Here is a 27820-nt window from a genome sequence, read left to right on the forward strand (position 1 = left end):
TTGTATCTCTGTGTTCTCTGTCCTGCAGCTGTAACTGTAACTCCCAGACGCCCATTCCCATCAAGATCGCCGTGGCGGGGGCGCAACACTACCTCAGCGCCGTGCTACGGCTGTTTGTGGACCACCTCTCCCACAAGACCCCTGACTGGCTGGGCTACATGAGGTTCCTCATCATCCCGCTGGGTTGGTGCTGGTGCTGGAGGGGCCACAGCACTCACATTTCTCACTGTCATTTATCTGGATGTGTTTTTTTGTGACCAATAACCAACCAACGGAATGTGGTTTTAAACTGTGTAATTCAGTCCTTCATCGTCTGCTGTATTTAAAATGATTATTCGTTGCTTGGATGAAACCATCTCCTTTAAATATAGATCATCTTAAACAACATTGCTACAATTTAGATGTTATGTTGTTTTTTTGTAGCATTACTCTGAGATGACTCTGAATCTGTGTATCTTTGTGAGCTTAGGATCTCATCCTGTCTCCAAATACCTGGGCACCATCGACCATCGCTACAACTGTTTGTTCCAAGACGCTGCCTGGAGAGACCTGTTCCATAAGCCGGAGGCTGGACTCCTGGGTAGGACAGACTAGCCTTCCTCCTCGGAGAGGAAGTCAGAGTTTCATAGACAGGAGAGGAACAGCTGGAGAGACAGGAGAAGAACAGCAGTGCAGTAACAGCACTATAGGAACAGCAGTATAGGAACAGCAGTTCAGTAACAGCAGTATAGGAACAGCAGTTCAGTAACAGCAGTATAGGAACAGCAGTTCTGTCACAGCAGTATAGGAACAGCAGTTCAGTAACAGCAGTTCAGTAACAGCAGTTCAGTAACAGCAGTATAGGAACAGCAGTTCTGTCACAGCAGTAAAGCAACAACAGTGCAGTAACAATAGTTCAGTAACAGGAATTCACTAACAGCAGTTCAGTAATAGCAGTGGAACAACAGCAATGCGGTAACAGCTGTGTCCTGTACAGGGCAGGAGAGTCCAGACGTGGTCTCCAGGGTTACCCAGTACATGGTGGGGGCTAACGGAGCCCACCAGCTCCCCATCGCCGAGGCCATGCTCACCTACAAACAGCGCAGGTAGGATGCTCCCAGCATGCCCCCTCCATCCCAGAACCGTTAGGTGAACTGTATTTATAAGAACACGTCAACCCTAAAGTCAGACTTCACACAGTTGGTGTTTAGCTTTGTTTTGTGACATTGTGTGTCAAGGATTCACTTTTACTGGATGTATCTGTGCCTCACTCCCTTTCAATGAAAGTACTTGTAAATTCAATCTGGGGATGTAAGTATAGGCTATCCATCTCACCATCCATATTGAGTTGGGTCATTTGAGAGACATTTGATAATACAACATGTAATGTGTAATGTAAGGACGTGAAGATGCAAGTACTCTCAGTGAGAGGCCAGTCAGGAGTTGCTACACACCTGACCTTTTCTGTACACATCAGTGTCTGTCCATCACTGTTTGTGAATAATGCTAACATTATTATATGTGTTTTATTTCTGTTTCCTTTTGCTTTCTTTAAAGGAAAAAGAGCTTTCATTTTGATTTTGCAGTAAGGTATTGTGGCCTGCTTGAGTCTGAGTCTCCTTGGTGATTCTTGCTTCCTGTTCTAGTTAGCTCCTCCCACATCTAGCTCCTCCCTTATGTAGCCCCTCCCCTGTTTAGCTCCTCCCCATGGCTAGCTTCTCCCATAGCTAGCCCAAACCCTTTCCTTCTGCAGTCTTCTCTGTCGCCTGTCTCTTCACCAGCTCCCTGGGAACCTGCCCTCACACCTGTCTCTATCAACACCTGCAGTCATAAACACAGAACACCTCAGTAGGGGCGTGGCCAGAAAAATATTTTTGGGTAGGCCTAGAAAAATACGGATACTCGGATAGGCATCTTTTCAGTTTTTTCTTACTTATTTACTTTGCGATGTGCACCCGGTGCATAATTTTTCGAAGATATTCGTTTTTGGGTAGGCCTTAAAACAAATTGGGTAGGCCTGTGCCTACCCAGGCCTACCCGTGGCTACGCCCCTGCACCTCAGTACCCCGGACTAGGGGACTGTTAGCAGAACCTCAGTCTAGATTGGGTTCTTTTATGAACCTGTAGCAGGTCTGGACTAAAGCTTTACCTTAACTCTGTGGCCTGACTACCCTATATGGAGGATGTTGCCTTAATATTCCACTACCTAGGGGCAACTGGGGGTAAGTAAGGGTGTCTCAGGGGCAGCTAAGGAGTAACTAGGGGTAACTAATGGGCAACTAGGTGTAACTATGGGGAAGCTAGGCGCAATGGGGGTAACTAAGGATGATTAGGTTAAAGGGTAATTAGGTGTAATTAAATGGTAATTAAGGGGTAACTAGAGTTAGGCTATGGGGTAAGGTGCTAGGGGTAACTATGGGGAATTAAGGGGTAACTAGGAGCTAAGTGCTCCACTTCATCAGAAGTGGGCAGGTGCCAGAGTGCTGCTGGACTGGCAGATGAACAGTTAAAGCAGCAGGTTCCTCCTCCTGGGTTCTCTCCTCCCCCCCCCTCTTGTTGCCTTGTCCTTCTCTCGGTTCCATGTCTGTTATCTTCATGTGCATCCGGCCTCCTCTGTTTGACCTGGTGTAGACTGGCAGACCAGTCCTGATAGCACATGCACTGTGAGACGTTAAGTGCATGTTCATTAGCCTGTAGGCTGCTGTCCCTGTAAGTGAGTCTGCATGTGGAGGGTCAAGTGTGTAAATCATATTTACTGACTAACCGTTCACAGATGTATGTCTTAAACCATATAGTTCATTTGGGAGTGGGGGTTGGGTCTCTGGTGTTAACATCTCTGGGGAGAGGTGTAGTCTAGTTTGAAGTAGCCTAGTGGTGTAGTCTAGCCCCTCCCCTTGGTATCACTGCTCATGTTGTAGTGGACATACATTGGAAACCAATGTGGGCATGCTCAGTGTGCCTGCATATTGTGTAGAAAGTGTCCTTGGTGAAGTTGCTTGTGTAAAACAACACATACAGCAGAATGCTCTGCTAAATAACTCATCCATTTACCGACATTTAACGGTACCAATAATATAACTTGGTCTTGCACTGTCATCTCCGCTTGTACAAAGAACAGAACCAGGCAGATGCGTGACTCCATGAAGCTAAACTGACTGTAGCTTTGACAGAGACATGTGTGATGAAGTGGCCTGGATTTCTTACCTACTATAGACTTTCTCTCCTTTTCTCTCTCTCTCTCTTCCTTCCCTCCCTCCCTCTCTCCTTCCCTCTCTCCTTCCTTCCTGCCTTCTCTCCTTCAGTCTCTCTGTGTCCTCACTGGGGGGCAGATGGCAGTGGACTCAAAGGCAAGAGCACCAATCTTCTACCTGGCTAAACATCCAGTAGATCACGTGCATTTGCACTCTATTTTTCTGACTTTCGCCAGAAAAATAGTCATTGTTTTCCTGTTTCAATGTGCTCCACATCTTAGTGGCGTGTGGAGCCTGAAACGGATTGTGACTTAGGTTGCTGCTCTTCCACCAGTTGGCCTCTGCTTTGTCCAGTTTCATTTTCCCATGCTCTGATTGGTTCCCCTGTTCAGCACTTCCTCCCAAGCTGGCTTCCTGATTGGATCAACCGGCTGCTTTCTGAATCCTGTGCATTGTGTCCTTGCTTTGATGACTGACGGGTTGGCCTCGAGTGCTTGGTTGGCTTTGGTGGAGACCTGTGATGCATGTCTCACTCTGCTTCTCTCGCTTGTCTCAGGGGTCGGGGGGGGGCCATCTCAAACACGCTGCAATATTCAAATCAAACCTCACTTGTCCTCCTTCCTGCTTCTTCACAGCTGCTGGGATAGTGTGATGATAATGATGAGTGGTCATTCCTCCAAGAGTTGTTTGTGTCACCGTGCACCTTACTAATCCTTAGAAGTAGACCCTTTCACTAACGGTGGATTTCAAAGTTCTGCTGGGGCGTTGCCTGTGTTTCCTTCAGTGTTACATTGATCTAGATGAGCTCTGGATGCCCACAAGGCTCATCCTCCGTGATGGAGCCAAAGTGCTTCTGCGATCAATTCCGAATAAACACAACCCAAAATATAAACATGAGATTGAGGCTTCACAAACCTTGGGCGTCTCGATGGCTGAGTCCGTTGGCCGGTGAGCAGGGTGGAGCCCTCCTCTCCTGTTGGTGTGGGTTTCTGAAGCCTCAGTCTCCCTCTCCTCACCTCCTGTCTCCCCCCACAGCCCGGATGAGGACTCGTGCCAGAAGTTCATCCCTTTCATTGGGGTAAGACTCTTCTTCTCCATGCTTAAATTAGATCACAGCTGAATCAGAACAGATATCAACCCTAATATTTGCAGAAGACCAAAAAAGAAACATAAATACAGTGTAAAGAAATCTTGAGTGCCTAAGACTTTTGCGCAGCACTGTACATGTAGGCTACTATGTGATATGAGTTCTGAGAGATATGGCTATTGTGGAGCAGAAACCGTGATTTAAACCTTCTTCTTGTTTTGCACTCCTAGATGGTGAAGGTTGGCATTGTGGAGCAGACCTCAGCCACATCAGGTGTGTTATAAGTTCACACTTCCTGCTTGTGGCCTAGGTTGAACATATTGAGGTTGAGACTACGCCGTCGTCAAAAAGCGGAAGTTTGGATTTCATGGGACCAGCGTCAAATCACGTCTGGTTACAGAACCCCAAAATAGAGGCCACACTTGCCATCCACTGTAATGGATTCAGTCAACCAAAGCTGCCCCCATGTTGGTGGCCCCACTTTGCGTACTTTCACAAAGTACGCAAAGGCTCATGGCTGATGGGTCAGTGTGTCTCATCCTTCATGTGTTGATCCTAGAGTGTCCCTTCCCCATTGTGTGAACGGCTTCTTTCCCTGGTTCTGGTGTGTGTCTGTGTTGAGTTGACCTCCTAACCCCTCTCCTCTTCAGGGGACTCTGATGACGCGGCCCCTGTGGGCTCAGCCCTCCTCTCCTCCACTCCTCCACAAGTGTCTCCTGCAATGAAGGAGGCCTCCCCCACTCCTCCCTCCTCTCCCTCCGTCCATACCAGCTTCAACATTAGCAGGTATTCAGAGTATTCATCCCAAACCGTAGATCGACCACCCTACAGCTCCAACCATGTGGAGGTAAGACAGGCTGTCTTCTCTTCTGTCTGGGTGTAGTTCGCCGGGTGGGGGCCAGGGAGAGCTGATGGGTCTGCAGGTGGACTACTGGGTGGCTCCAGCCGAGAGGAAGAGAGACATGGAGAAGCGGGACTCCTCCTCCAAGAACACGCTGAAGTGCACCTTCCGCTCGCTGCAGGTCAGCAGGCTGCCTCAAGGGGGCGCCGACTGCAGCCCCCAGCCCACCATGTCCATGACAGTGGTGATGAAGGAGAAGAACAAGAAAGGTGAGATGACAGTGGTGATTTTAGACCCTTTGTACGGGTGCTCAAGCACCCCTACATTTAATCTCAGCACCCCTAAAAATAATAATAATAAAAATATATATATTATTGTTTATTATCATTTGATACTGGTATTTCATGAAGAAAAGGACATCCTTTTTTTCATTTATTCATTCAATATTTTGCATAATAATACATCAATGTATTAATTGTTATCCAGTGAAATTAGGGATTTATTCAACCAAAATGGGTAACCTACGTGATTTGTGCAGATCCAATGAGAAAAAACTAAATGGGGGGGGGGGGGGGCATCCTAATGCCTAAACCTCACAGCCAATCAGAGGGAGAGTGGGCAGAAGTTTCCCATCTTACATCATCTAGTAGAAACTAATTTAATACAAAACTAAAAATGATGTCTATTGGATGTGTGTTAGCTTTACAGTGAGTGATGCTTTTGAGTTTTGCTTTTTAAAGTAGTTCAACACAGGTAATCCTGTTTGTTTAGTTGTTTTTTATGATGTATGTTATACAAAAAATATCCATGGTTAAAAGTACATGACATTGTTAACAAGAGCACAGATTCTACATAGATCTAACCTCTTCATTTTGCTCTCACAGTGCACCAGATTCAAGCGTTTCACTTACAAATTTAATAAATGTTCTTCCTGGGGAGCATGCCCCTGGACCCCCCTACAGGGTCGGGGGTTCGCCTTATCCTTCTCACCTTTTTTACCCCTGACCTGTTTGCATGCCTGTTATTAGCAAGGGGGTTTAGCACTTTTGCAAGGCACTGTATTCATGTCACATTCTCATTGGGGGCTGAGCACCCCTAAAGGTCTGATCCTAGAATCGCCCCTGCCAGAAAGTGATGAAGGCAGCACTCCCAGGGCCTCGCTGCTGACCGCTCCTCTGTGTAATACTCCAGTATGTTTCTCCTCATAAGGAACTCCATAGTGACAAAGACCATTGTTTTGAAGCAGGATGTTCTGAAACACTATATTATTGACTGAACAGTTACGACAATAATAATAATGTAAATATTGATGATAATTTGTTAAGCAGACGCGATCATCCAAAACCACATTCGGGATTCAAACCTGCAACCTCTTGATCTACAGCCAAATGCTCTAACCACTGAGTCTTGGTCTCTCGTTCTTTCCTCCCAGTCATGTTCCTGCCTAAAAAAACTAAAGACAAGGAGATGGAGTCCAAGAGTCAGGTGATAGATGGCATCAGCCGTCTCATTTGCACTGCCAAGCAACAGCAGACCATGCTGAGAGGTAAGGGCCTCCACAGAACCTTCCCTCACCTTCCTTCCTTCCTGTCTTGTTGGCAGATGGCCAGCCCAGCCTGGTGTCATGGAGGGGATGCAAGTTCACCCCTCAGGATTGGTAATCAGCCTTTTCTTCTTGTGTCTCCTCCCACACAGTGTTGATTGATGGTGTCGAGTGGAACGATGTCAAGTTTTTCCAGTTGGCAGCACAGTGGTCTTCACACGTCAAACACTTCCCAATCGGGATCTTTGGACACACCAAAGGCCCTTACTAGTAGCCAATGAGAGACTCGTATGGAACCAAGGACAACTCCCTTTCCCCGTGTGCCAGTAGCCTTTAACCCCCCCCCCCCCCCCCCCCAACCCCACCATACCCTGATCCCCAGACCCCGCCTTGGCACTTCATCCCTTTCGTGGCTTCCAGCCCTGGCCCCCAGCCTTCGGCCCCCACGGTGCCTCTGCCCCCAGTCACCCTGCATGCCACTGCCCCCCCCCATCCCCCCCACCAACCCTGGTGTCCAGTCCCCCAGCCCCACCCCACCCAATCCCACCACGGCCTCCAACTGTCCCACTGTCTTAATTTAACCTATTTCTTCTGTTGTTTGTCTTATATATTCATCTTTTTGTGAGTGTTTGTCATTTTTTTATTTATGTAAACACTTCTTGTGGCCTGAATGTAAAGGGGAGATCTTTTTTTCTCACCAAACTTTCAAAAAATCCTACTGATGTTTTTTTTTGTCTTTTGATTGAAGAAAGAAACCATTTTAATGAGCTAACCATTAGAATGTATTGAATTAATGTCTAATAATCAAGTTCCTGAGCTGTTCATCCCTTAAGTGTTTATTCTTTTTTTTACTTTGGCAAAGATGGTTTAAAATTCTTTGTCAGCACAATTTAACAATGTAACTATTTATCAAGAGTATTTTGAAACCTATATATCCCCGGAGATAAAGACCAAATGGAAGGGAGGTCTGTTCTCCTGGGTAGCACAGGGAGGATGTCCGTCCTGAAAGACTTCAGCTCAATCCCGTCTCTGAAACTCCACCGGCGTCATCTGGTTTAACCTGAAGAAGCCTGAGATGTGCAATAGATGGTTTATTCAATGTGAACAAAAACTCCTGAGAAACTTCAAGTGACCCTGCACTGTTGGTTCATGCACCTCTGCTGGCATTTACGACTTCACAACTTTCTTTTCTTTCTTTCTTTCTTTCTTTCTTTCTTTCTTTCTTTCTTTCTTTCTTTCTTTCTTTCTTTCTCTCTCTCTCTCTCTCTCTCTCTCTCTCTCTCTCTCTCTCTCTCTCTCTCTCTCTCCCCCAGCACTCCTCTCAACACTCCATGTATATTTGCAGCTAATACAATTGGTAATGTTACTAAATGATTACTCATACATTGCAGCTTTCAATACCTGCCTCAAACTATTGTCTTCTTCATGATGTACAGGTGAATGTAAACATTGAAGGTACCTTAATGCAAAGCACTTTTAAAATGCTTTGGTTGATTAGATTATTAGTGGGGGGTTTACATGCATTAACAACTTGATACCAACGACTGTAGTTCACAAAGATACATAGACAGTTACTGTTATCTATTACAGTTTAGAGCTGACGGTATAAAATACTATGACATGGCACATTTCATTTTAAGTATTGCCAACCATGAACCTGTACTTTCAGTATTGTGCTAAAAGCATCTTCATCACGCTTGATTATCTGTTAAGCCTAACTGGACTATATAAAACAGTTGTAATAAAATGCTTGTGAACAGTCGGCCTAAATAGAATGTTAGAAAAGGTATAACAACCAACGCAACTTTTCACATAACCTTTTACAGCTATACAATTTTGTTTCATTTCCTACCTGTCCTGTGCATATGACATGGTGTACATTTGTAGTTGTATTTATCCACAAAACAAGTAGCCGTAACAAAAATTGCTTAACAGAAGTGCCACAGTTGCCTATATTTTATAATTTATTTGGGTAGTTTCCAGGCTTGAACGCTTTGGGCCCAACTGTTTGATGGGCTGCAAGTTTAGTGCTATCGTAGGCTTTGAAAATAACCATTCCTCAAAGAAACGTAAGCATCTTCATGTTGAAATGGTAACAGTTTTTATTTCCTCATCAAGGAGTATGTTAAATTGTTTCGCCTGATGAAAAGTGGATCGATGGATGCCCAGGAAACTACCATCGTTATCCCAATGTTGAGAGTAATAAAACTAGACACACTAAATTGTGTTTTGTTTAATTTATCAAACATTTTCCCAAGATACAAACATACTGAGCAGTTTATGGGCAACACATTATTGAACAGACACTGCCATCAGCGCCACTGTTCCTGTCAGGATGATGATTTGTGACAGACGGGGTAGTTGCACCGGAGCAGGAAACGGTCAACTGCTGAGTGACGAGGAGGGGTGACTACCTAAAAAGCCACAAACAACGTCGACATCAGTGAGCTCGAAGGCTTGCAGCACAATGTAGGTAATCGTATCGTATTCTCATGACACTACTCATAATAACTATTAACTAGTGGATGCTGGCGGTGTACAAGCAGACACGGATCGTGTAGTTACCGGGGCCGTGGAAAATGAAGGAGATTAAAGGCTGCGGTATGCGTTCATCTGTGGGGTTTCTGTCCCAGAGAAAGATCACTGGGCACCCCCTCATGAAGGAAGAATTTCAGAGACTTCGGTTGGCCGGCTGCACGAGCCTTTTCAAGAAAGACATGCTTGGGCACTTTGGTTGTGTCAACGCTATAGAGTTTTCCAACAATGGAGGAGAATATCTTGTGTCAGGTAAGTTGACAAGACATCTCTTACTGGAAATGGGCAGTGAATATTCCTTGAAACGGAAGCTTTCGCTACATACGTCTGATGGCTTGTTAGCTACCAAGCTACATCATCAATGCATGGCTATGTTTGGACTTGCACACCTAGCTATTTGGCTAGCTAGTTACCAACAACATTGTGCTATGCCTTTCTGTGTAATTAGCAAGTGGGACGTGTGACTAAACAAAGCGTTATTGAGTAAAACTAAATAAATCCCACTTGCTTGTGTAGCTAGCTAGCTATTATGCTGAAACGGAGCTTTCCAGTCTACAACTAATCCAGCTAGCACTAGCTTGCTAAGCTACTGATAACTAACCTAGCTGCACTAGCTGGAGGAGCTTGAGCTGCATTGGCAATGACATAGAAGTTGACTGTCAATATCAGCAAGAAGTGTCAATCTTAGAAATATGGAAACATCATCAACCTATAGCCTCCATTAAATATTTATTCGGTCAATTCAATCTGACTACCCTGGTTTTTGTTAGCTAGGATGACCAGAGATGTGTACATCCGAGTTAACGAAGACAGATATTATAGCCGTCCCAGGAACCGTAACAAAAAGGTTAATGCATACAAATTCTTATGCAGCTAGTCATAAGTTATTCTTTCTCATGTAGGAAAGCATTGTACAACCATAAGAAATGAAACTTCAGTTTGGGAAAGGCAGTGATCTTGATAAGGACCAGTGCCTTGATTAATTGTCCTGTCGTTTTTAATGATAACACAAAAACATTTAGTTAATCATTCATTAACCTGCATTGGGGACGTTTGTTTCGGATTACATGGGTCACCTCTCCCATGTGTGCAGGAGGAGACGACCGCAGGGTTCTGCTGTGGCACATGGAGAAAGCTATCCATGGGCGAGCCAAGCCTCTGAAGCTGAAAGGGGAGCACCTGTCCAACATTTTCTGCCTGGCTTTCGATAGCACCAACAGGAGGGTCTTCTCCGGTGGTAAGGAGGGAAAACATCCCCCATAACGTTGTAACATGTGGTTTCTGTGTCAATCAGGGAGATGGGGATGTCTCGTAGTGAACATGCTGTTGGATCTGGTTAAATCACAACATGGTCAGGTTGATCCGGTTATTTACATGTAGTCTGGGTTCAGGAGTGTAGAGGTAACTGTTTTCTTATGGGGTTTATACGGCTGTCATTGTGTTTGTGACAGTGGATCTGAGTTTGTGACAGTGGATCTGAGTTTATGACAGTGGATCTGAGTTTGTGACCGTGGATTTTGAGGGACCTTTCAGCCATCTCAATAGATGCTCTGTATAGGTTTTCTAAGGACTAAGTGGAAGTATAGCCCTCCTTCTGAAACTGGTTCAATGACAAGCCTCTTCTGTATCTGGTCCACAGGCAATGATGAGCAGGTGATTCTTCATGACGTGGAAAGGTAAGTGTAGCGGAACACCTACCGCATCTACCAAATTTCCTACACGTAGCAAAATTAAACCACTGCGCCCAATTCTGTCATAACCTCCCGTCGCTGCTCAACTCGCACAATTGTTTTAATTGTTTGTTGTGTGTTGCTTGTTTGTTTGTGTTCCTTCAGGGGGGAGACTCTGAACGTGTTTCTGCATGATGATGCTGTATACGGCCTGTCTGTCAGTCCGGTCAACGATAACGTGTTCGCCAGCTCCTCTGACGATGGGCGTGTCCTCATCTGGGACGCACGGGAGCCCCCTCATGGAGGTGTGTTGGTGTCTGTTATGATCATGGAGGTGTGTTGGTGTCTGTTATGATCATGGGGGTGTGTTGGTGTCTGTTATGATCATGGAGGTGTGTTGGTGTCTGTTAAGATCATGGAGGTGTGTTGGTGTCTGTTAAGATCATGGAGGTGTGTTGGTGTCTGTTATGATCATGGGGGTGTGTTGGTGTCTGTTATGATCATGGAGGTGTGTTGGTGTCTGTTATGATCATGGAAGTGTGTTGGTGTCTGTTATGATCATGGAAGTGTGTTGGTGTCTGTTATGATCATGGAGGTGTGTTGGTGTCTGTTATGATCATGGAGGTGTGTTGGTGTCTGTTATGATCAGGGAGGTGTGTTGGTGTCTGTTATGATCATGGAGGTGTGTCTGTTATGATCATAGAGGTGTGTTGGTGTCTTATGATCATGGAGGTTGTTGGTGTCTGTGATGATCAGGGAGGTGTGTTGATGTTGGTGTCTGTTATGATCAGGGAGGTGTGTTGATGTTGGTGTCTGTTATGATCAGGGAGGTGTGTTGATGTTGGTGTCTGTTATGATAATAGCTCATTCGACTGCACATTTTGCAAAGCAGTGTAACTCAGTGGTACTGCTCTTGACTGAGGATCAAGAGGTCCCTGGTTCAAATCCTTCCCTGTATGTCGCTTTTGGTAAAAAATAACCCTATTGCACCAATAGACATGGTCACTAAGCCTACGAGTTGGTCCCTAGCTAGCTATCGACATGGTTTGTGTGTGCGCTCTGCTGTGGGAGTCTAGTCAGAGCTTCTTTACGGTGGCCCTGAAGTGCAAAACACACCCACTAATACGAGTACATCCCCCAAATGAAAACACTCCCCCCAAATAGTATGACTTGCTCACTTGTCCCCGAATACAAAGACAAGCTCCCCCAAATGAGAAACAAAATGACATTAGCTCAAAACGGAAAGGGTAGGTACAACACTTTCGGCACTGATGCCCCGTCACTAACGGGAAATAAGAAATTGATCGACCGAAATGCGATAATGACCGTTACTTGCACCAGGACAGTTGTTTGGCTATCAAAGCATGTGGCAAGTATTTATGCAAAAGTTTAAATTGTGTGTTAAACGTAAAAATCGATAGCCAAACAATTATCCTGGTCCAGATAACTCTGTCATTATGGCATTTCGTACTTCTGTCGTGGACAATTAGTTTTTTCTTCTGAAAAGTCCTGCTCCCTTCAGCTGTGTTTTTAGCATGCGGCTACTTATTTTAATGTTGTGAAACGTTCACAGCATATCTAAGATTATTTCATAGGAATGTCCCTGATTAAAGTTAACTCATATATTTGGGGAGAGTGTTCTCATTTGGGGGACTTGTATTAGTGGGTGTGTTTTGCACTTCAGGGCCACTGTACTTCCTGGTACAAATGAGAGACACTGCTCTCAATGGGACTTTCTCACAATCCAAAAAATAAGAATGAGTATTAAAAAGATGTGATCTACAGACCTGCATGTAGTGTTACCGTCCCAGTGACCCCATGTTCAAGCAGATTCATACAGATGAACCTTATATTATGTTTTAGAGTAAATGTATCCCTGGTACGTCCTAGGTCTAGAGTCACGAGAATTCTGTGTGTTCTGGAAGACGTGGAGTCATAACAAACCTCCCGGTGTGTTCTAGAACCCTTCTGTCTGGCCAGCTACGCCTCAGCGTTCCACAGCGTGATGTTCAACCCGGCTGAGCCCAGACTGCTGGCCACAGCCAACTCCAAGGAGGGCGTGGGGCTGTGGGACATCAGGAAGCCACGCAGGTGAGACACCTCCTGCCAGGCGGTTTGAACTGAATGAGTGCTGTCTATTTCTGGTGCCTCACTGTGGGATACTGACCGGGGCTGCGTTTCCCGATAACGATGGATCGTAGCAACGATTGAGCAAAAAACCGAAACCGTCGATATTTTTTTACGTGGGTTTCCCAAACATGCTTGTAAGGAGTAGGCTAATCTATGCGCTTTCAAGAGTTTTCAAGAGACACTTTTTCTACGACGTCTTTGGGAACGGCCCGTAAAACAATGATTCATCGCACGATGGATTCCAAGATCAACTTAGGCTTACGACGCTTTCGAGAAACGCAGCCCTGCATGGTGGAGAGAGGTGTGTGGGTGAAGGGGTTTTGTTGGGGCGGCTTGGCTCTGTGTCCAGCAGGGGGAGCTGTTGAGCTACAGTGAAATGAACCGATGTGTCAAATTGACCAAGTCATGTATGAGATACATGATATTTCGATATGAACGATACATTTTTATTCCGTTGTCTACCTATACCTGTAATGGACTGTGACTAATATCTCTCTCACTGTAAATAACGCTCCGTCACTTTCTTTACCTCCACCCATCTTTCTTGCCGTTTCTCTCTTTTTTTCCCCCCTGTTGCTCTCTCAATCTGTCCTGCTCTCTCTCGTGCTCTCTCTGTCTTGCCCCCCCCCCCCCCCATCCCCCGGCAGTTCCCTGCTGCGCTACGGCGGCAGCATGTCCCTGCAGAGCGCCATGAGCGTGCGCTTCAACAGCACGGGCACGCAGCTGCTGGCCCTGCGGCGCCGCCTGCCCCCGGTGCTGTACGAGCTGCACTCCCGCCTGCCCAGCTTCCAGTTCGACAACCAGGGCTACTTCAACTCCTGCACCATGAAGAGCTGCTGCTTCGCGGGGGACAAGGACCAGGTGGGGGGAAGGGGGGGGGCGGGGGCATCATCACACCGGGGGCACACAGCCCTGCAGGTGGACTGTTGGTGGCTGGCTCCTTAGTGCGACGTGCGGCTCGTCAGACTGAGACGAGACGACGCTTTATCAATCCTCAGGCAGGGACGTTTGGGACACAGACCCCCAGTACCCTTTCAGTGGGTACTTGTTTGCCCATGTAGTCAAACTTGTCACACTGGAGTGGATGTCCTCCCCGAAGGGACTAGTTATGGACCGTGGGTGAGCAGACCAGGGGAGGGGGGGGGGGGGGGGTATGGTGAGTGGACTAGAGGGACCGGGGGGGAGGTAGGGTGAGGGGGTGAGTGAGCCCCCTGCCGGCCAAGGCATGCTTCCTCCTGGTGAGCTCGGAAGCCCCTGCAGCCAGCCAAGATCTCTCCCCCCCCCCCCCGAGCCCTCGCAGACATGACATCATCCAGCAGACACGCCGATTTCTGTTCCCGTTGAGCCGGGGTGTCGAGGAGGGCTGTGTGAGGGCCGGACCCCTCCCCCGGGGGAGACAGCAGAGCTGAACTGCAGAAGTCGGAGGGTTATTCCAGTGGCGTGTTAGACGGGGGGGGGGGGTGGGGGGGTAGATAGACAGATGAAGGAAGGGGGAGGGTGAAGAAGTCGAGCAGTATGTGACAGGTGGAGGAGGGGGGAGAGGGGATGAGCAGTGAGAACATCAGCTGGACTGGCTGGGGGAGTGGGGTGTTACATTCCTACCTGACATGTGACCTGAGGGGAAAGAGCCGGAGATGGAGGTAGAGTAGGGGGTGACAGGTTGAGGAGGTGGGGAGGGAAAAGGGAAGGTGGAGGTAGAGTAGGAGGAGGATCCTCCAGGTGTTAGATCCAGATGTTGCCAAATTCCCAGACGATCCTAGTAAGAGTCACTAAGTGCTTTTGGATGATTATTTAAAAAAAAATCTCTGTGGCCCCCAGCACCAGAAAGCAAACACATTTTCTGCCCAGCGGGGTAAATGGATTTTACACCAGGTCTCAGAATCTGCCTTCTTTCAGTGAAGAGATATTTCTAAATGCCTGACTGGTAACTGCCGCCTTCGAACTTCTACTGGAAATGTTGACAAGACGTCCATATTTTCCTAAGGGGTAAGAGTGGTGTTTCGTTCTGTAACCTCATGACCCTGTTGTTTTTTGTAGTACATCCTGTCTGGATCTGATGACTTCAACCTTTACATGTGGAGAATCCCTAAAGACCCTGAAGCTGGTAAGAGCGTGTGTGTATATACAGTGTGTCTGAGAATGTGTGTGTCTACCAGGGCTGGGCGATACATCGAAAACATGGATATCTCGATAGCCCTCGCGTCTACCAGATGTTAACCCCTGCCTCCCTCTGCCCAGGTGGCCCGGGGCGCGTGGTAAACGGTGCCTTCATGGTTCTGAAGGGCCACCGCTCCATAGTCAACCAGGTCCGCTTCAACCCTCACACTTACATGGTGTGCTCCTCTGGCGTGGAGAAAGTCATCAAGGTCAGTAACCCCGGCGCCGTGGCATCCCTACGCCAAGGGACACATCAGTGTTGACCGCGAAACCACGCCATCCCTCCTCCCTCGCGCCGTCTGCACCCCCACTGTCTCTGACGAGTCTGGAGACAATGTCTTGGGGAGGAATACAGAAACACACCACCACTCCTCTCTGGTTCCATAGAAACACACCACCACTCCTCTCTGGTTCCATAGAAACACACCACCACTCCTCTCTGGTTCCAAAGAAACACACCACCACTCCTCTCTGGTTCCATAGAAACACCACAACTCCTCTCTGGTTCCATAGAAACACCACAACTCCTCTCTGGTTCCATAGAAACACCACAACTCCTCTCTGGTTCCATAGAAACACCACCACTCCTCTCTGGTTCCATAGAAACACCACAACTCCTCTCTGGTTCCATAGAAACACACTACCACTCAAAATCAAATCCATATGGATTTGTATAGCCTTTTTTTACTAGCAAGGTCTCAGAAACACTGGTTATACACACACACACACACACACACACACTCTTCTTTGGTTCCACAGAAACACTCCGACACTCCTCTGGTTCCATTACAAAGAGACACAGGTGCTGTAATCCTACAGAGAACCACCCAGTGTTTCTCCTGAGTGATGATACTGGCTATGATGGTGATGGTTGAGCCCCCTGTCCCAGGACTGACCTGGTGAATCAGAGGCCTTCAACTTCACCCAGCTCATCATCTCTTTGTTAATGACTCTGTCACTCTCTCCACTCAGACAGCTGACAGGCCTGGGCTTGAAGGGAGGGAGGGAGGGCCTGTTTATTCACCCCCCCCTCCCCGATACAGAAGTATGACTCCTGTATGTGTATACCAGTTTATGCACAACAGCCATATCTCATTGTGAGTCACGTTCACATCGGGAAAGCTTTCAACCTGTAGTTACAAACGCTCGTGAATGGAAACGACGCAGTCATTGTGGAAGGTTGTGACAAGTAGTGTTCCAAAGAGCGGATCAGTCACCAAAGTGACTATTGTCATGGGACTATTTGGGATATTAACAAAGCCATTGATAGCCTGACGTTGTCATACTCATAATTCTAGTCAGAATATGAGTCTGATAACGCTCCGTTGGGCTGTGACTATGGGGCATGTTTCAACCGAACTCATAAAAAGAATGCCTCTTCGCTCAATTGGATAGACCTACATCCCAATCATAGCAACGTAATATGTTGTTTGTTGAAAACAAATTCAACCCAAGCGCTCTTTTGTGACGTTGTTGATTACGTTACTGTTGATCATCTGTCCATCATTGTATAAAGCCCGCCCTGGCAATTTCATTGGTCCGCCCAGCTCCGGGTTTTATATAGTTTGTCCCCAATACGAGCCCCTCCAGACCCAACTTCCCGACCACATTTTTGTTGTGACCGGGGCTAAGTTGGGCTGGAAGCCAGGCTTAGCCATTGATGCAATTGACACAAATGATGGATGCGTGGCGTTTGGTCTGCTTTTCAGTATCCGTCTCTGGTCCGAGCGTTCGATGACCCGTGGTGTGTTGACCGGTCCAGTGGGTGCATGCTTCTCTCATGGAGGTGACATGAGAGCATTGCCCTCTACCATTTGACTGCATACAGTAACTCTCCCAGCTGGGCCGTTGTGTTGTCTGCTGTAGTGTGAAAGCTGACACCTGCCCAGGTGCTGTGGAAGTACAGAGTATTATTAGCAGGGAGTGGTTGCCTTTTTAAACCTGACCCTCTGCTCTTCTCTAATCTCCCCTATCCTGCTCCTCCTCGACCCGACTCCCCCTTTCCCCGCTCCTCTCCGCTGCTAACCTCTCCTTCTCCCACTCACCCCCTCTCCTACTCACTTCTCGTCTCCCCCTCCCCCCCCCAGCTGTGGAGCCCTTACAAGCAGCCTGAGAGCCTGGGGGACCTGGAGGGTCAGGTTGAGGACAAGTCGCGGAGCCTGTACACCCACGAGGAGTACATCAGCCTGGTGCTGAACAGCGGCAGCGGCCTCTCCCACGACTACGTCAGCCAGTCCATCCAGGAGGACCCGCGCATGATGGCCTTCTTCGACTCGCTGGTCCGCCGCGAGATCGAGGGCTGGAGCTCCGACTCGGACAGCGACCTGAGCGAGGGCGCCATCCTGCAGCTCCACGCCCGCGGCCGGCGCCCCACGCGGAGGACGGCCGCCGCCGCCACGCCCGCCCCCCCTCCCGCGACCGTCCCGGGTCCCCACGGCGACTCGGACCCCTCCTCCTCCTCTCCCCTGCCGGTGCCGGAGACGCCGGCGCCGGCCGACGACCTCCCCGAGGCGGAAGGGGCAGGGCCGCCGAGGAGGCGGGGCAGGCGGCCGCACCACCAGTCGGCCTTCCTGCTGGACCTGGTGAACGAGGATTCGGACTCCAGCGGGTTCTGGCCCGACCCCATGCCCCGGCCTCGCTCTCCCAGCCCCAGGGACAACTCCACCCTCTCCCAGAGCACCTCCTCCCCAGCCGGCGCCTCCTCGTCCTCGTCCTCCTCCACCTCCTCCAGCAGCAGCGAAGACGAGGAGCGCCGCAGGGCCACTACCAGGCAGCACAACGCGGCCCGGAGGCGCCGCATGCACTTCCCCTCCCACTCGCCGGAGAGGCCCGCGTCGGCGCAGGCGCTCTACGCGGGGGCCGACTCCTGCAGCTACCCCAAGATTTCCCTGGAGGACGCCTCCTCGTCCTCCTCGGAGGAGACGACGCAGGGCTCCGCCCACATCCACAGATCCGCCCCTAAGAACAAGGGGCGGCCCCAGCACCCCCCTCCCACGCTGCCGCGCCCCAACTCCGCACCCCCGTCTCCTGGTGTCCGCGGCGACGAGGAGGAGGAGGGAGACTGCGGGGCGGATCCGCGAGGGTGGCGCCTGGCCTCCTCCCCCTGCTCTGGGGACGAGCCGGGCCGGGAGAGGGCGGTGTCTCGCTGCAAGGAGCGCCAGGCGAGGGGGGACCTTGCGGAGGCGTCGGACAGCGCAGAGGAGAGCGGCGTGGGCCAGAGTGGCAGCTCCTTTGTCCTGGATGGGAGCTTGGCCTCCCCCGGTCACCTGAGCCCTGGGGTGAACGGGCAGCGCCGGACTGGGGGCCCCCACAGGGCCCAACCGGGCCAGAACCGCCCCACACGCTCCTCCGAGTCTGAGGGGGAAGCGGTCATGAAGCCCACGGACACTAGGACCTTGGTGGAGGAACAGGCCTCCCTCAGAGGTCAGGGGGGGGTCAAACGGACTCATAGGGGGTCAGGGGAGGGGGGGTCGGGGGCACAGCCTTCAGAGAAGAAGTTCAAGACATGATGGCACCCGGCGTTTTTTTTGTGAGTGTCGATGGACAGGTGAAGGTTTGGGTTTTACAGACTTACCCGAGGGGGTGTGTGTAGGATGGTGTTTTCACAGCTCAGTATCTGGTTTGATATTATCCTAAAGAACTGCTGAAAGATGCTGCTGTGATGCAGAGGGAAGCTGCCATTCAAAAGAGTTCAGAGATGGAGGTCTTGAGGTTTCATATTCCCACAGGAACAGAGGATTGTGTTTATGAACATTTCTTTTTGCATACTTTGGATGTTGTCATCTTTCTTAAGGTTGAACCGCTGATGACGCTAAACATAAACAAACTCAAATCCAAGCTAAAGAATAACATTGACAATAATGCTATTGTAAGTGAATTTGCAAATGATTAAGTTTTGTGCATAAATCTTTTGATTGTATGCTTTAAAAATAAACGCATAGATGTTTTTATCCTTTTTTCGGTAAGGAAATACGTTCAGACAACACTTCTGTTTCAAGGTTTGATAGAAATATAAAATTCAGTTTGTTGCTGAGAGTGAACTGGAGAATCCTTCCTTTTCAAGAGCGATTCTTTGACTGCTTCAGGGTGCTTGCGTGAGGACTGTCTCCATGGTGATCTTGGTGTGCACCATCTGCTTTTAATTTTGCATTATAGTTGTGTTCAGTGTCCCTACTTACCAATAGGTTTATTTTCCTCTCTCTTTATCCAACAAATGGATATAACCAGTCAGCCATGTTTTTGCTTCTTGCAATAAAGAATAACCTGTTTTCCAGTGATGACATGAATTGTTACTATGATGCTATGATCTGATTGATGCTAGGATCAGGATGGTTAGCATTCAGAATTTTTACTCAAACAACCCTGCACATGTTGGGGACAGTCCTTTCATTTCAACATTTACATGATGGTGTCAACAAACTTTTTTTTTTTTTTTATCAAACAATGAAATAAACCATTTTCATCTTAAGGGGTAAAAATAACATTGTGTTTTTTGGTGAACTGTTTTTCCATAATAAGACTAAAACATATCATTTGGCCATGGACCGAGACTGAATCACCATGGCAACAAGGCTTCAACTCTCCTAAGAAGCCCATTCCATTCAGCATCGTGACCCTGAACAGACAATGTTGACAGATTTTAATGTTAAGAGGCTCCAACGCCCAGGGAGCTCTTGTTGATTAATTAATTCATTTTATATCCATCGTTTTTATTTATTTTTAAAACCCCTGTGAAAATGTGAAACCGTTAGTAATATGAACCGTCACACTATTGCAACACTGGCATCCTATTGCACAGAAGTTCAAAATGGTGAAGAATTCCTCTGGAGTTTTTAGTAACAAAACAATGATGTCTGGTCAGGTTCTGAATGCCCAAATATGGACTAACGTCTTCCCATCAGATAAGGAGGCCACGCCCTCTCAGACGGCTACAGATTCCCCAGCTGTCCCATGGTCAGAATGGGGTAGATGATGTCACCGTTGTCTAGGAAACCATGATGCTGGTGGTCTCCCAAGTTCACAAGGCAGCACAGCCTGTGGTCAAAGACGACACCAGTGTGATTCCTTCCCTCGACTACACACGCATCATGTCCGGCCCGTGGTTAAATGCTAATCGTAGGGCAGCCAGACATACTGTAGGAGGTTATCTTGTCGTTTGTGCTTGTCTCCTCTGAAAGATATCTCGCATGTCCGCAATCGGAACCCTTGTTTGAGCGGTCAATTATCTACAGGAAAGGGACGCTCTTCATTTCACCCTCTTTGGCGTGTATATAAACAAGGAAATCTTGTATCGGGTTGTTGAATATTCTCCCGCATATTCAGAAATGCAACTTTCTGTTAGCCCAATCATATTTCAATCATTAGGAATCCACCTCCTCACCCCCGTTACTAATTTGGACTTTTAAAATAAATCCTCTAAACGTAGTTATTCCATACATGGCATTACATCTGGAGACAGGATGCCTGTATTTGAATTCTCTCCACAACATGACTGGAATGCCTTGGTAAGTTGCCAGAAAAACAATCAAATAAAGCAGCTCTTCACACGACCTTTGCCTTAAAGAGTCGGCGCAAGCTACTTGTCTTTATCCAACTATTTGCATCACTGTCTTGTCCCGAAGTTTTATCTTATTTAGGGGTTGTGGTTGTAATTTTAGTTTTAGTTGCCTTTGCCAAAGTTCTTTGAATAAACCGTCAAAAGAGAGTTTTAACCTGGTAGTGGACTGTAAACTTTCTAACTGCACAGAAGTCGCACCCCACTGTGAAAAGAAGTCTGCCTCTTTAAACTAAGGAGGTCTTTTAAATAGGGACCATTCAGTGAGTTGGCAGTCTATGCTCTAATCTGTGACATCACTTTCCCAAACATTCAGCCGCTTGGAAGTTTGTCCATATATGGAAGAGCGCTCCAGTTTCATAGAGCTACTGTCTACTGGAGACCGGGGCTACCCCGTGTAGGCAGCTTTCCCGGTGAGCGAGGTCTCCTCGCGGAGTACGCAGCTTTACCTTACAAGGCTGAAAGGCCGGGACCGCAGCTCGATCTGTTTACTTGACAGCCATTGTTCCGGTGGTCCATCACCTGGCTCGCTCACCTAACCTTCTTCGGAACAGGGGTGACCGAGGACATATGGAACGATGTCTACGTTTTTTATTGGTTGCATACAGTTCAATGTAGGCCTAACTATAGGCTACATCTTGTTCGAGAATCTAACTGTTAAACAGTTAATGTATTAATTAAGTGATCTGCATTTAGTGTGAATTAAATGTGATTAATAGGCCTACCTTGTATGAGAAATTATCGACTTCAATTTAAGACAAACATGGTACTAGGCATAGGGCTTATTATCGACAGAGCCATATGGACAACATACTGGACAAAATGCTGAAAATGCAGCTCCAAATGCTGAGTGCCCATGTTTTAGACTAGGCCTGTGCGCCTACAAAACAAAACACCTAAGATGACCTTACCTACCTGCCTTGTCTAGGGTTTGTTTAAGTCCTAACCCTGATGAAAGGGGTTGCTTTTTGTCCGTTTTACATAAAACGTTGTAACAGATTACAACGTATCCAATCACACTATTAGATGTTTAGTGCAGTCAACCATACCTAAACAGTCCACCAACGTTAAGCCTTTTAGTTGACAGTTCCCAAAGCCAATAGGGTTTGACTACATCTTAAGAGGCGGGTCTTATAATTGTCCTGTATCCAATCAGATGGGTATTTGCACCATGGGTTTCATTTTTTCTTTGAAGCAAAGTTTTGCGTCTGTCGGCGGCGCTCAGGACCTGCCTACTTATAGCTTTCCATTCTAGCCCGCTTGAAAGGAAAAAAAACTCCACACAGATAGAAAAAGAAAGACGGAGAGTAAGACCCGTGCGAGTTAGCGGAGAGGGAGGGACAGCGAGTCAGGAAGACACCGAAAAGCCGGGGGAGGACCGTTAATTTCATCCACACCGTCTTGAATGCGTGGGGAGACTAACATATTGCTGTAACATCCCCTCATCGAGAAAAGGTGGAATACTAGAAAGAGGTGAAATACAGCCACATCGATATGGATTCATATGATGGAGACGAAAACTGTTACATGCCCCAAGAAGATGACTGGGACCGGGATCTACTTCTGGACCCCGCGTGGGAAAAGCAGCAAAGAAAGGTGAGAGACAACACAGATCGCAGCCGTTAGTGATTTCCATCCCGGTGCGTAAAGGTGTTGAACGCCAACTGCAGCAAAGACGTGGGGCGCGCGAGAGGGGAAAATGACCAATTTGAAATTGATACAGCTTGATACATTACTGGTCATTTTAAGCTTTAAAGCAATTTGCCGTAGCTTTCATTAAACCATATTTTAAAATGCTTCGGGCATGATGCCGTTTAAACTGTACGGCTACCGGTGTCAAACGATGGATGTTCGTCGTGTCTTTTAGTCATTTAGTTTACAGAGGCTACAACTCAAGTGCACTGCTGACGCTGTAGCCACTACAGTTGTATATTGTCAAAAGTTTAAAAGAATATGTATTTGTCGTAAATGACATCTTTACAAAATGTATTGTGATCATAACACCGATCATGTGAAATTGTAAAATCCTCTCACCATATAGGCCCACCCACACACCATCCTTGAAAAAACAATTAAGATTGGATATTGTACGCCCACCGTTCAGTGCAACAGATGTCAGCCATCACTAAAATAGTTAAATCCAGCTAGTTTTCCCTCTACAAAATATTTGAATGTATATTTTAGTGATTTAAAGAACGCATAGTATGTTTACTTACTGTAAGTGAACTGATTTGGTGTAATTTGATGTGTTTGAATAAATGCTTCAGTAATGGTGTCACTTGGGTCCGATTTGATGACCGGGTGCCACATCTGTGTACCCTCGCGCTCCCACACTCGGTGGAGTTTGAACTGGGGGAAGAACATTCTGGGGAATCTGAGCGAGCAGTGTGGTTTGGGTTGGGCTTGCATTGGAGCGAGCGTGCCCAAAAATGGTCATAAACGGCCCCTCTCGCTGCAGTTGGAAAACTTTTTCCCAGTTTCTTTTCTGTAGTTTGAAGGCTTCGGCTTCCAGTTTCCTGAATTATGTCATCGCCAGACTGCTACCGGTGAAAGCGAAAAATGCAACGTTTAGGCATGTCAGGTCCTACATCATGAGTGAATAATTATCGACTCCTCTCCCCTGATTTACCTAGACACATCATTCAGAAACCGTGTAGTTCTTGCGCTGTTGGATTATCTGATAACGATGTTGTTAATGACAATACCATGTTGTTTCCCCTGAAAAACACACTGTGTGTTTGAGAGAGATGGGGAGGGGAAAGGGGCGGGGGACGGGGCGGGGGGGGGGGGGACGGGGGTCACATGTTTTCAACCAGATCCAGAATTGTATCATGTGTATCTGGGCAAAGAAGTATAGATAAGTAGGTTGTGTTGAGCTCTGACTAGACACAAAGATAAGTATGGGGTGGAAGAAGGGAATAAGGGAGGGCTGTTCGTGGCTGGCATGTGCTAGGCCCCGGGGGAAGCATATTTGACTAGCCCACACACATTACCCCGCGGTGCTTTCTCCAGGCTTCATCAAACCCCCACTTCCTTACGAAAGATGAACTCAGCCTGTACACGAATCCACAAAGACCCATTTAACATTTAGATGCGAAACTAGCACCTTTTAATGAGGTATTTGTACCTGTTTCTTGACAGGAACTTGAGGCGCTGGGTGAACTGGCAGAGCTGGAAGATATGCACTTTTTGACTAGCCTCATTCAAGTCTTAACTTGACTTGTGACTGTGAAGTGTAGAGGCACTCAGAGCCTCTTATCTCAGGAATCTTACACTCTTTCCAAAGCAGAATGACTGTTAAAAAGTCACGGTATGTGTTTCTTTGCATCTGCAGCAATTAGTTATCATCATAATTTTGAAACCAAGGCTAATTTCTTGTATGAATTCTGTTCCTATGAGCAGACTTGTGTGAAGTGCCAAGCAATGTGGCAGGTTGTCTGTGGATGAGTATGATGTTTTGATAGCACCTCATTTTGCTCCGTCCCCTATCTCTGTCCCTCTTTTCTCCTCTCTCTCATCATATCTGTCTTCCATCTCACACCACTCTGTTCTCCATTCTCCAATGTTGTCGTTGCCGGAGGTGGAGTGCAGGTGTTTACCACTGGGGCTAATTTGTCCAGGCTTGTCCTTATAAGGAAGGGAGCTGTACCTTCACTTTTACTGTGGGTAAACCCCACCTCCATACCACAGACTACACCCACCCACCCACCCACCCACCCACCCCTCCCTCCCTACATACCCACCCCCAACATTCCTCTGCTCGGGTTGTGCCAAGGTGCAGATAAGGTTAATTGAATCCACAATCCATTCAGTTAATGTCTGGATGAAAGTTCATCACATCCATCCGTCCCCCAGGCATGGGGAGCCCAGAAAGGCAGACAAGGGCTGAGAACACAAAAAAACAGCGCCCTACTCCATTTCACGTGTGTGTGTGTGTGTGTGTGTGTGGAATGTATTCATTTAGCAAAGGGGGATTTGAACCTGAAACCTCTTGATCTGCTGTCAAATGCTTTAACCACTGAACTCCGATCCTGAGTTGTCCATTAGTCCACCCTCTGCAGGCAAATGGACAAAATATGGACCTGCCCTTTTGTCTGACTGAGTTACAGGAAAGCAAAGCCACTGTAGGTGAATCAGTCATCCGACTTGTCATGGCTCCAGTGCTGACTAAGGAGCTGAGTGGTTGGGGTGGAGCTGTGGCATCAGTCCAACACTAGCATCCTGCCTTGCACCTCTGCTGCCTGGTTGTGTAAGGACGAGGGTTTATGACAGGTCCAGTCGACGCCCGTCAGAATCACAGAATGTCTCCTGTCATCGGATTCCTCCCTGCTTTCCCATAATGCACCCCATTTCTATCTATGGGCAACCCACTTTCAACAAAAGAGGAACAGAGACACAGACTAGCAGCAGTGACAAAGCCTGGAATGTCAAATTCCTTTTCTGTGTTCTTCCCTGTTCTGCTACCTTCTACTGTGTTCCGCTTGGTTCTGCTCTGTTTACTGTGCTTTACTCCACTCTGTTGGCTCTATGGCTACTCTGCTTTACTCTGCTCTACTCTGCTCTACTCTGTCTCTATGCTACTCTGCTCTACTCTGCTCTACTCTGTCTCTATGCTACTCTGCTCTACTCTGCTCTACTCTGTCTCTATGCTACTCTGCTCTACTCTGCTCTACTCTGTCTCTATGGCTACTCTGCTCTACAACATTCTACTCTGTCTCTATGCTACTCTGCTCTACTCTGCTCTACTCTGTCTCTATGCTACTCTGCTCTACTCTGCTCTACTCTGTCTCTATGCTACTCTGCTCTACTCTGCTCTACTCTGTCTCTATGCTACTCTGCTCTACTCTGCTCTACTCTGTCTCTATGCTACTCTGCTCTACTCTATTCTACTCTGTCTCTATGCTACTCTGCTCTGCTCTACTCTATTCTACTCTGTCTCTATGCTACTCTGCTCTGCTCTACTCTATTCTACTCTGTCTCTATGCTACTCTGCTGTACTCTGCTCTACTGTATCCTATTCTGTATTTATTCTACTCTCCTGTACTCTGCTCTACTTTAATCTACTCTGTTACTTTTCTACTCTACTCAGCTCTCTAACGACTCTATTCCACTCTACTCTACTCTACTCTGAGTCAGTGTCTGTCTTTGTCTCCTCCTTGTCTGTCTCCTCAGATACAGTCCCTCATCATCTGGACACAACATGTCTGCTATCCTCATACTTCAGCATATGCTGTTTAACTTTATACACAATGCCATCCATGCTGTCCTCGACCCAGATACTTGACTTCCAGCCCATAAGCCGACAGCTTCCTGTTTGACGCTGGCTTTTCATCTGAGGATGTTCCATCCAGGACACGTTTCATGGAAAGCTAATAACGTTGGGCTTCGACAAGGAATCGTCCATCACGACTCAGCGCTCGCGTCCTAGCTGATAAAGACGTGAGCTATCTGCTCCGTCTGCTCAGGGGGCCTCTCCGCAGGCTGACCTGCCTCGCCTCGCTCGCGCTCCCTCGCCCCTGCCTCGTTAACTCTGAGCGATGGGGTCATACACACTCTGGAAATCACGCATACAGATGCCCACGCACACACATACGCTCGCGTGTATATATACATACACACACATACACACACTCTTACACACCATACACGCATATGCATGATTCAGTCTTCTACCGCTGTCTTCCATCCTATACATCTCTCTTCCCTCACGCCTCTCACCCCTTCCCGGTCTTCTCCCCCCTCCCACTCTCTTCATTTTTCTTTTTCGTCCCTCCGTCCCTGACATGCACTGCATAATACTGCACATGACTGACTGGAGAACCAAGAGTTAAGTCCTGCTTCACCCAAAGTGTTGGAAATGCTGGTTATTTGAGAGGAACTAGAAAACATCCATGTGTTCAATGGTTTGCGGTCTGGAAAGAAAAAGCCTCTTCTGGCTCGTTAAGTTTACCACTGCCGGTAAAGACTAGGCTGTTTGAGGAGTCAAATGTGTGCAATTAACCAGCTCTTATCAGAAGGGTTTTTAAATGGCAGGTCAGAGATGCAAATCGCTTATTTCATTCGGCCCAAGCTCCAAATTTGAAAGGTTGGGGTTGTTGATTTGATATTTGAGGATACGACGACACCGTGTATTAGTATAGTGTTCGCTTCACTACACTATTAAGATTTCACTGTGTGTACTTCACTACGGTGTGTGTGTGTGCGTGTTCACCACCTACGCTGGTGTAGTTGTGTCGATGTCGTGAGTCTGATAAACTGAAGCCCTGGCCTGCGCTGGGTGAATTCCACTTCCAGCGTGGGATTTGGAGGTCAGGGGGGTACTTCCTGTGGAGCAGAGGGCGAGGGGAGAGGGTTCCGGAGGGAGGCTGTAGTTCTAGAATGTGTCTGAACCCACCGAGGAGTCGTGGTCACATGTTCCGCTGAGGATAACCCCGAGGCAGAAGGAGATTTTATGGGCAATCTCTCTGCACGTCTCCTAGAGCACCAGCAGCTTCTTCCAGCAGCACCCACGATGCAGAGCGCTGAGCTGAGACCATCTCCTGCTGTAGTGTAGTAGGCCTGTAGTGCTGTTCTGCACTTGATGTTCCTGTGTGTCTGCAGAAGCTTTTGTTTGCTCTCATGCTCTCAGGTGTTATGCATGTATGTTACTGTGTGTGTGTCATGCATGTGTGGTGGTGTGTGTGTGTGTGTGTGTATTTTGCATGCATGTTATTGTGGGTGTATTATGCGTGAATGTTATTGTGTGCGTTATGTATGTGTGTATATTTTGTGTGTGTGTGCGTCTCATGCATGAGTGCTATTGTGTCTGTGTGTGTTTGAAAGGCAGCTACATGACTCGAGCACAGGAGACAGCTGGCATGTGTCTCATGCAAGTGAAAACAGAGGAGAGTAAACAGATACCGGGGCCACGGCAGGCACACCTTTCCATTCAGTTGCCCTGTGGGCGGAGCTTAGGGAGGAAGGAGCGGGGAGGGGGGGAGTTAGGGGGGGGAAAGGTGAGGACCTCAGACAGTGCAGCTTTCAGCCGTGCACAAAGAGAGTGTGTTCAACCGGCTGTCCACTGTCGCCGTGTCAACCTGTCCTGACGTCAATTATTGATCGCCTCAGAGCCAATAACCCCGATCTTTTCCTTT

General features: G+C 47.7%; 3 protein-coding genes across 11 annotated transcripts in view; all 3 read left to right on the top strand.

The window, feature by feature from the left end:
- Positions 1-8863, top strand: part of pacs2 (phosphofurin acidic cluster sorting protein 2) — a 37947-nt gene extending 29084 nt beyond the window's left edge. For 3 of the 7 annotated variants that reach the window (XM_084684636.1, XM_084684637.1, XM_084684640.1), the window contains 11 exons: positions 29-183; positions 470-580; positions 977-1085; positions 1537-1569; positions 3282-3326; positions 4206-4248; positions 4488-4530; positions 4908-5043; positions 5141-5367; positions 6531-6644; positions 6794-8863. In XM_084684636.1, the coding sequence (XP_084540762.1) occupies positions 29-183; positions 470-580; positions 977-1085; positions 1537-1569; positions 3282-3326; positions 4206-4248; positions 4488-4530; positions 4908-5043; positions 5141-5367; positions 6531-6644; positions 6794-6912 (1135 nt within the window). In that variant the 3' untranslated portion in view covers positions 6913-8863. Of the gene's footprint in view, positions 1-28; positions 184-469; positions 581-976; positions 1086-1536; positions 1570-3281; positions 3327-4205; positions 4249-4487; positions 4531-4907; positions 5044-5140; positions 5368-6188; positions 6289-6530; positions 6645-6793 lie in introns of those variants that run through there. The other 4 variants (XR_014735310.1, XM_084684639.1, XM_084684638.1 and 1 more) reach the window with 4 other exon arrangements.
- A 146-nt stretch (positions 8864-9009) lies between these two features.
- Positions 9010-19901, top strand: dcaf5 (ddb1 and cul4 associated factor 5). Its single transcript, XM_084684644.1, has 9 exons — positions 9010-9428; positions 10270-10413; positions 10816-10852; positions 11012-11151; positions 12808-12937; positions 13624-13837; positions 15014-15080; positions 15215-15342; positions 17221-19901. The coding sequence occupies exons 1-9, from the start codon at positions 9221-9223 to the stop codon at positions 18640-18642; spliced, it is 2490 nt and encodes an 829-aa protein (XP_084540770.1). The 5' UTR covers positions 9010-9220; the 3' UTR covers positions 18643-19901.
- A 2008-nt stretch (positions 19902-21909) lies between these two features.
- actn1 (actinin, alpha 1) overlaps positions 21910-27820 on the top strand; it is a 34236-nt gene continuing 28325 nt past the window's right edge. For 2 of the 3 annotated variants that reach the window (XM_084684646.1, XM_084684647.1), the window contains exon 1: positions 21911-22283. In XM_084684646.1, the coding sequence (XP_084540772.1) occupies positions 22182-22283 (102 nt within the window). In that variant the 5' untranslated portion in view covers positions 21911-22181. Of the gene's footprint in view, positions 22284-27820 lie in introns of all 3 variants that reach the window. The other variant, XM_084684648.1, reaches the window with a different exon arrangement.

Source organism: Hypomesus nipponensis, chromosome 3, assembly GCF_054491055.1.
Source record: "Hypomesus nipponensis isolate SF chromosome 3, ASM5449105v1, whole genome shotgun sequence".
Taxonomy (NCBI): domain Eukaryota; kingdom Metazoa; phylum Chordata; class Actinopteri; order Osmeriformes; family Osmeridae; genus Hypomesus; species Hypomesus nipponensis.